A 10058-nucleotide genomic window follows, 5' to 3' on the forward strand; every position below is an offset into this window, starting at 1 on the left:
TATTAATAAATAATGATTTTACCTTAACACAATGATTTATTTCGCCGTATGTAATATCACTTTATTTTCAAGAAATATTAACTTAACTCTAAATATACGTTTATCTCTGCGAAATATATTTCTTAACATTAAATAAATTAATTATTAATAGTAAAATAATAATATTCCTTACTAAGAAATATTATTGCTCAGAAAGAATAGTTTTCTAATGTGTAGAAAATATATTTTTATGACTAATAAAATTAATTAACATCAAGTGTAATTTCTTTCTGATCAATGGGTTTGAAATTTGCCAGAAAGTGATAGTTCAATCATGTTTAAGATACCTATATTTCTTTGGCTATAGTAGAATTTATTTGAAATATTTTAGAAAATTATATGTTACATACAAAGATATATTTCTTAGGCAATATGCCAAGTCGATCTTTCTTAAATATTAATAAAGTTTCTTTATGTCAAGAATTTTTTTCTCTCGGTGTACGTATATCCTGGGTTGACTGAATTACTAATGTGGAAGTCCTGCGTAGAATGGGGAAAGAGTGTAAAATTCTCATAACCATCAAAACAAATTAGAATAGGACATCTAATGAGAAATCAAGAACGTTACGGCCTTCTCCAACTGATTCTCCAAGGGAAGGTAAATGGTAAAAGAGGACCGGGAAGAAGACGCATTTCCTGGCTTCAAAATTTACGAAAGTAGGGGAAGGACGTCGAATATGACGCACCTAAGCAAAATACATTTTATTTAAGGGTAAAAAATATTTAAGCTAACTTTGAATGCTACGAGCCTGTAATTTGGACATTTCTATAACCAATTTCTAGGATTATTTTTAAATTCAATAAAAGGAAGTATTTTTTATGCGGCTTTAAAAAAAACGCTTTTGCGCCATCTTACCTTCCACCGAGGGAAAGATGACGCACAGTGATGGTGAAGATGGCGCATGTAGGTATCTATATTAAAAGCGCAAGTGATATGAAAAAAAAATTTATTTTTTAATACTGAAAGTAAGAAAATGTAAACAAAGCTTTTTTAACATATTAACAAAAGTCACAAATGTAGTTTTCGGGACTTTTGGCTCCACTGCATTCTTTATGCACCCATTGTCCACAACTTGTGCATCTGAACCATGTTTCCGTCTTTTTGCCGAAGTCTCCACATAATATGCAGATATCAGTTTCACCTCCCTCGTTGATTATGTCATCCAACTCATCGTCATTGCAAAGACCTTCTTCATCAAAATCGCTTTCTTCAGTATCGCTATCCTCCAAGATTTTTTTGTTTGATTATTTTTTGTACTTTGGCTTTCCCTTTATTTTTATTTAGTTTTAATCCTGCATCATTAACCAATACTTGTCTGGTTACTTTTTTCTTTCCTTCTTCCGACTTCGCCAGTTTTTCTTTTTTTTTATTCTTTTTTTCTTCTAAGAATTCTTTTAAAGGGGTGCTTGTTAGAATTTCAGAATGTTGCTTTTGTCGTCCATATTTTCTTTTAATTTTTTTATTGGGCAAAGGAACTGGAGAAATAAGTGAAAGAGAAATATGTGGACGTTTGGTTATTTCATTTTGTTTTGTGGGGGTTGTGTGACGACTTTCAGGAGACTGTCGGCTGGTTGATGGACGTGGTAATTCTGGTTCTCTTATAGATGGTGTTGTTATTAGTGGAGGTGTTCCCTGAGGTGCAGGTTCAGGAGAAACATCTCTATCCAAGCTATCATTGTTTAAATTATCAGCAGGAAAAAAGTCATCTTCTGTGAACTTATCAGAGTTTAACGGAAAAATTCCGCACGTTCCGAAACCAGAAACGGCCTTATCAATATTTGCCACCTGATCATATGCTAACTTAAAAATCTCGGCGACATCATATGGAGTAATTTTATCTTCAAACTCTGAGTTGCTGATCTTAGATTTTAGAAAGGAATTGCAATGGCGACCATACGCATATTTTAATGCAGAAAAAAATGACACATCAAGAGGTTGTAATTTGTGGGATGTGTGGGGTGGAATACTAACCATTATAATCCCATTCTCTTTGCAGTAATTATAAATATTCAGTGAAATATGGCTCGAGCGATTATCTAATACTAACAGCACGGGATTATCTGGACTAGACAGGACTTTTTTTTGGAAATGCTTCAGCCATAATAAAAACATAGACGTATTACTCCATCCATTATCCGTGCAGTTGTAAATCGCACCGCTTGGTCCATTTTTCTGAAGCTGTGGGCTCATCCTCTTCATGGGAAATATAAATAATGGAGGTATGTAGTTACCGGAGGCACTGAACGCCATTATTACCGTGATATTCTTCCCTCGTTCCCACGAAGAAATGATTCCAAACTGCTTTACTCCTTTGGGTCCAAGTCTTTTACATGATTCTTTAGGAACCGTAGATATACCGGTTTCATCAACATTGTAAATGCGATCTGGCAGAAATTTATATTTTTCTTACACTGTTTCCAAATTTTTAAAAAAGCGGTCTACTTCTATTTTATTGAAGGCTGTTATTCTATTAATGCTTGTAGCTTCTGGCTTTCTCAAGGAAATTTGAGGATTTCGTTTTATAAATCCTAGATACCAGTCTTTTCCAGCCATTTGTTTATTCTTATTAAAATTGTGTTTAATTTCATTGCGTTCTGCATAAGCAAATGCCATGGTTCTCAGCTCTATGCAAGTGATACCAAAAAATAAATTGGCCAGCTTGAGAACATGATCTAGTATCTCCTTTTCATGATGTGCCGAAAACAATGGGGCTCTACCAAGAGACTCTGATTTGACTTCCTTTAATAAATTTTTAACCTTAAGTTTTCTCCTCAATGTAGCTTCTGGTATTGAAAATGCCCTTGCCACTTCCCGAATTTTACGACCATCTCTACAAATTGCATTCAATGCTGCATTAAGAGCTGCTGCAGAAAATGATCCTCTCTGTGTTTTTCGTATAGGTATATTTTCCCATTTCTAAAAAAGAAAAAGATGCCTCAAAATGCAAAATAGACACTAAATAATAAATATTCTATACTCCATTGTTATTTAAGGTAATGAACTGAAAAGGCACAGATGACGCACTATAACAGCAAAGATGACGCAGTCTGCGTCAACTTAGCCTGTTCAGCATAACCTACAAAAAATGGTTATCAAAATTATCCATCATCAAATATTTAACAGATAAATCCTCGCTAACTGAAAATAAATATCACCTACTCCCATGAATATGAAGAAAATCCAATGGAACCATTTTTAAACAACTTACCATTAATATTCGCAGTGTCAAAAATAACAAGAAATCAACGTGTATCGCGTTACTCTGCCTCACAGATACTAAACAGTACGAAAGCTGACCGATGAAGTTTTAAAGTAATAGTAGTTTCTAAAGGAGGGCGCCACGGGTATAAAAACTGAATTTAGTGAAGTACTTGATAAAATACAGAGGTGCGTCATCTTAGACGCTGCGTCATCTTCCCCGTCCTTCCCCTACTGTGTTTACGAAAGGTTACGAAACACGACTACTACTGAACTGTTCCGCGCTGCGGTAAACAAAGTCAAGATAGCCATGATAATCGCCAACATCCGGAACGGATAGGCACTTTAGGAGGAAAATATTTTTCTTTAAGATATTTCAAACAAAATAATAATAGCTATTCCAGAACTCGATTGGATTTGAATTTAACTATAGAAGACATGTTATTATTTCATTCATCATTCATCTATTAGAACGGTTTTCCCTAAATATGTTTCTATAAATAAACATAATTTGGTAAATTTTTTGGAGGAAAAAATTAATTTTTGTATTATTTATTATACCGTATTGTTTATATTTTTGTCACGCCGGATGAGTTACGTCAATTATCTTAGTTTTCTCTCAATTGTTTTTGATTCATAATTTATGCATTGCGATAGTTAAAGGAAATGCATAAGAGGCGCCTCATTGATTGGCAGCAGGAATTTTCGCTACGCTAAACTAGGCGCCCTCACTTCACAAGCTAGTGCGACGTCCACATTGGCTAGCCACTCCCTCCAGTCTCGAATCCGCCGAGCGCATTGGTTGCCGTCTCCCCTCCAAGCATATAAAACCCCGAGACTGACGACAAATTCCCCAAACTCTACTCGACTTTCGTCTGTATCAGTTTGTTATCGTGTTTCATCAGTTCGTGTTAACAGTTCAGTGAAGATGAAGGCCGTAGTCAGTGCATTGTGTACCGAAAACGGGATTTCCGCCATCAGCGGAAAAATCACCAAACGCAAGGATATCGAGAACGAGGAGATTCAGATGTACCTCTCCAAACTCAAGGATCTCGTTCCGTTCATGCCCAAGAACAAGAAACTATCAAAATTGGAAGTTATTCAATACGTTATTGACTATATTTGTGATTTACAAAGTGCTCTGGAAACGCATCCTGCCGTCAATGCTTTTGATGCAGCTGCTGCCTTAGGACAGAAGAAGTCACAAGCAGCAGTCAGCCCCAGGCAGCCTCTAGGAGTCAGGCCGAGCCCCAACACCATCCTGGCACCTTGCGAAGCTCCTGTTCTTCAAAATGTCACGGTAAGTCGATACATAATTAATTATATCAAAAACAAATCATTTGTCACCACCAACCCAAGTTTCAGATTATTCCACATTCTTTGTAAAAAATGTATTTTTTACTCTCTTCAACTTACCTTTTACCTAATCCAAAGTTATGTTAGGTTGAGTTATTTATTATCATACCAGTTCCATGCTTAGATCCTGCATTTTCTAATTTTCTTCCAAAGATTATTTGTTACTTTTTTTCATTTACCTACTGACGTCAAGTGCTTTACAACCTTCTCGTTTTGTACGACAAAGTCAGGTTATCATACCAAATCATCATACCATACCAGTAATTTAGTTCCATTCTTAAGATCCTGTATTTTCTAATTTTCCTCCAAAAAAAATCAATACTGACTCCTTTTATTATTTTTGTTACTTTTTTCATTTACTGTCGTCACTTTACATGTTTTGCAACCTTCTCGTTTTCTATGACAGTGTCGTCGAAATTGTTTATTTTATTACTGGTTTGAAGTAGTTTTTTACACCAGACATTTCCCGTGACTTTCCAATTGTAAATATCCAAAAAAATCGCCAACTGTAACAGCTGTTCAACTGTGTCAACAACTTCGTCACATAGACTTGTTTTTAATTACTGTGAAATGGACAAATTTAGATCATAATTTAGGAAATGTCGATACCAAAAAACAGGTGACCCAATGTAAATTACGGATCACCAGATTATTTTTGATTCTTATCACCTTCTACAATGTTATTTTGTCCGTAATTGTGCAGATAACAGAAAGATTACATTTTTGTAAATACCTAAAGTATTCAACATGTCTTATCTGAATTTTCAGTTTCCATTTTTCGGCATTTTCAACACCTTAAATTGCATTAATTTATAAACACAGTCTAACAAATAATAGGTATTACAGTGAGAATATTGTATAAACACAGATTGTATTTGACAGTGGCTGATCTAGACATTTGCCTTGAGAAGGAAAATTTGTCTTAGGGAGGGAACTTCATATGAAACACCAATCAAAAGACAAAAAGATAAACCCAATACATAAAAGACAATAATAAATTGTATGCATTTAGTTCCCTTAATTTCCCTAAGTTTATTGGGTTGAATTTGTCTGTATCCGGTAATTATGGACCTTGTTAAGGGGGTGGGGGAATATTCCTATTTTCCCTTCCCGTAGATCCGCCACTGGTATTTGAGGGTACGTCCTTGTACCCTCACGAATTGACTTCAACCTTAAAATTAAAAAAAAGTTGTTGACGTTATGTTTCTTGTTTTAAAAACAAGGTTGTTCAATAATCCGCTAGTTATTACAAAGTGCCTACCTTGAATTTTTGTCTGACAAGCAGTTTCTTTCTGTTAAATAACAGGGTCAAATTATTTCACACCTTTTTGTAAAATGCCAACAGTTCCCATAACTGTTATCCACGGCATTGTGCTTTTAATCAAAGCAGGTGTCTTTTATTTTACATACAACATTCCCCATTGTTCCACAACACAATATAGATACATATTAATTGTGTGGCAGAAATTTATAAAAATTCAGTGACCCGGTATCCGGGAGAGGACACCTGGGTTTGGGATATGGGGACAACCGTTAATGCAGATGTGTACTAAATGAACACGTGTGTACTGTGAACACTCGGCTCATTGATCGGCAGTAATAATGGCTGTATTGAGACGAGAATTTCTCCCCAAGACACTTTCTTATCTTATGACCAAGTGTTTCTGTTTAACAGACTGATAGGCCAGTTATATTCGTGGTATTTTGCAACTGTGTCCTTTGAGTTAATGATACCAATTTATTGTGAGTATTAAATTACGATGCGTTATGGAAATATTTTATCGTATTTAGATAACTACATTACTGACTTGTTCATTTTATTTTCTAATCATTGATTGTTATTTACTAATTATCTACGTATGCATAATACTCGTATTTGTTGTTTGTGCACAGGTGTTGTGTACTATAAATGCACCTAAGCATATTTTCGTATAAAGATATCAATCTTTGATAATTTACTATTGAAACAAGATATGGAAAACTTAAAAAATACACCTGTTTTGTACTTATTTACCTAAATAAGTGCAAAACTTAGTAGTCACCTACTAAACAAAAACAGCTACTCTGGTAGCAGCTAGTTGGAGGAAAACCATTGATGGGAAGGAAAATCATGGCAATTTGTACTCAAAAAAGAAAACAGTTATAATTCAGTAAGAATACAAAATATATACCTAGCTATGCCAAGTCTTGAGATGAAAGAAGTTGAAATGAAACGTGGTAAATGACATAAAAAAATAGTCAAGAGAATCTTCATGGTTTACTCTATTTTCATCGCCCATTCTTTTTATTTATATCTAAGAAACCTGCACAAACGTGTCAGACAATACTTTCACTTTGATATGGTAAATATGCCATCAATTTTTTATTTACCTTTTTAATCGTCCAGTCACTAGTAACTCAGTTCGTATTTTCACAGTGTTTTGCTTGTTTTCAACAATTTCAATATAAGGGGGTAGGTTCATTTCGCGCCAACGTGTTTTAAAAAATGCATTCATTTTTTTCGAATCCTGAGAAAACTAATATTTTGGAAAAAGTTAAACGCATAATGAAAGATTGCAGAATTACCGAGGGCTGAAAGTCCCTAAAAACTTCCATAGTCGATTTGCTAATCTGAGACACAACTGTCTACACACAATAACAATAAAAATGCACTATATAGAAATAAACAAACCAAGACACGTTGAATGTTCGAGGAGCACTCCCAAATCATGATTTGGGAGTGCTCCCCGTGCTTATTTATTTCTAGTGCATTTTTATTGTGATTGTAGTGTAGACAGTTGTGTCTCAGATTAGCGAATCGACTATATTATTATGTTTATTTTAAAAGTTTCAGGGTAAAAAAAGGAGAAAATTGAGTGATTTTTAATTTCAAATATCTCAGTCAAAAGAAACTTTTTAGTTACTCTAAGGGACTTTCGGCCCTTGTAATAACATAATCTTTCATTTTGCGTTTAAAATTTTCAAAGATACTTATTAGTTTTCTCAGGATTCGAAAAAAAAACAAATGCACTTAAAACACATTGGCGCGAAATTTTGCGCCTACGCTCTTAAAAAATTCTATTTTGCTGAATATGCTATATTTATCAGATAGCTGACAACACATAGTAAAATCATTTTTCAGAGATGTAGAAATCTCTGCTTTATTCATTAAGTATCCCGTTTGCAGCCCTTTCAAAAAATGGCACGTGAAATACATAACTAATTGGTAAATGGCAGAAATAAATTTAATGAATGAGATACATCTATTATAATCAATCCTAACATCATTTGTCCGCACTGAACAAAATTTTTCTGGTCAATATTTATATAAAATGTTCGTTCTATAAAACATGCATATTTATTTTAATGATCACTAATGATCAGACATCAGACAATAGGGCTTTTCAACAACAGTCATTTGTTTCGAACTTTTGTCATAATATTGTATATAATATTCGTATACACAGATTATACAACATATGACAGGAGCTCGAACAAATTACAATCGATGAAAAGCCTAAACAGCCTAATCTACTAAACAGATCAATAAATAAGTGAAATGTTGTTTTTCATATATTATATGTATATTGTTTCTAAACGTAAAGAATGTTTGTTTTGTTAAAATTATAGAAAAAAAATTTGTCAGGTAAAGACTCAACAGCAATATTTTTTAAATGTCACATTAATTTCTACACTTTTGGCATCTTAATGGCTCTTCAGCGCTTCAAAAATGTACATCTGTGCGCGATAAAACATCGTACAGCAGCCAGTGAAGTGTTGACACACTCACAGACCGGACTATCAGACAAATGTCCCTGATAAGATTGAAAAGGTCATAATGTCTGGATACTCACTCGCACACATGTTTCGGGGGTTATAATTAATTAAAAGCTCATACAAGAATAGAACAACTGCCCCTATATGCGACACATCGCACACACAGCTGCAAGCACCTCCATATTTTTAATCAGGATACATTGGGCTGAATGTATATTTAAGAATGAGATACTTTTTCAAGACGATGTGTGAGGGGGCGACTTACACACGTGCATGACTACGATTCCGATGAATACCGTTATTATAGTTGAGATTGCTGAAAGAAATATTTGTTGAATCAAGGAACAGATGTGCAAGACCACACCGTTTTAGCCTACCCAAATAAAGACTGAACAAAACGCCTTGTCCATAAGCACCATGTTTGATAAAGTTTACTTTATATTTGCATTAAATTATCAAATAATCTGTTGTACGTTTTTAGCTTCTACACAAAATCCGTTTTGTTTCGGCTTTAAAATTGTTCATAATATTTGGTTTCCATGGATGTCTGTCTCTGTCGTTGTTTTTACATCTTTGGCTCAATTTTGTTTAATTTTTTTTCGTGCGCGCCAGTTCGTATATTATTCAGTAATTTGCTTCACATGCAACAACCTCCACAGCAAAACAAGTATTCTTATGTCTTGTATGCGCAAGTTATATGTTATAGCTATCATAAAAGCTATAAAAGACTATTAAATTGTTGCACAAGTCTATTGTGTTTAGAAACCCTTGTCCATTTTTTAGTAACTATATGTCCTATGTATCTACGTGTTTTTTAAAATAATTAAATGCTAAATAATTTACTAATATCAGTTTTCTTTTGTTACAGAGTTCCGAAGCCTTAACGCCATCAGATAGGCTAAGTTCCTGTTAAGAAACATATTGATCTCCATCACCGTGATCATTTTCATCTCATTCCATTTCCCTGGAAGAAGAAAAACCAATGAAGATAGAAGCACTGTTTGGATATAAAATCTTTGAAAAAGAATCCGGGGAGCCGACTGATTATCATCTTAATTTATATACTTCGGGTGATTGTAAACTTTTTTGTGCGAATGGAGGATGTTGTAGCTGCATATGGTGTTATTGACGCACCCAGAGAAATCTACGATTTGTGGAGGCCCCTTAACTGGATGCGCCAGTGCATTTGACGTACCTGTTATGTTGCAATTTGTTTATTAGATTTTATTTTATTGTTTTGTACATAAAAAAGAGAATAGGCGGGTTTACAACAATTTAAAAGCAGCTTTTTAATAAGTAATCATATTTTTTTTATATAATGTTCGCTAGTTTAACAGTCACAGATTCATTTTTCATTTGTTTCATCCCCAAGAGCGTCGCAGAGAAAAAAAATTAGGGATCTCGATCTCCAAAAAATTCGTTCTTGGTTCATTTATTCTAATAGTTCGTGAGTGTTTTATTCTGTGATTTTTTAGTATGTAATCGTGTACAAAATAGTGTCCTCCGAGGAGGTTTTTGTAAGTTGACGTAGCTATCTCTCGAAGCCTATATGATGGGTTTCGAAAGATGGCGAACCCAACAATTAATGTACATTTTTGTTCTAGAAAAACTTTTGTAAATAGTTACCTATATAGCAACTTGATGTTGTTGAAATTTTATTATTATATGAAGATATTTGAATTAAATAAATGACTAATGATTTTACATA

At 34.0% G+C, this 10058-nt stretch overlaps 1 protein-coding gene across 1 annotated transcript; it reads left to right on the forward strand.

Moving 5' to 3' along the window:
• The first annotated feature begins 4082 nt into the window (after positions 1-4082).
• LOC114339537 (protein extra-macrochaetae) lies at positions 4083-10058 on the forward strand. The gene is made up of 2 exons (XM_028290192.1): positions 4083-4538; positions 9219-10058. Exons 1-2 carry the CDS (start codon positions 4167-4169, stop codon positions 9261-9263), a joined length of 417 nt encoding a protein of 138 aa, XP_028145993.1. The 5' UTR covers positions 4083-4166; the 3' UTR covers positions 9264-10058.

This window comes from Diabrotica virgifera, chromosome 2 (genome assembly GCF_917563875.1).
Source record: "Diabrotica virgifera virgifera chromosome 2, PGI_DIABVI_V3a".
Classification (NCBI taxonomy): Eukaryota; Metazoa; Arthropoda; class Insecta; order Coleoptera; family Chrysomelidae; genus Diabrotica; species Diabrotica virgifera.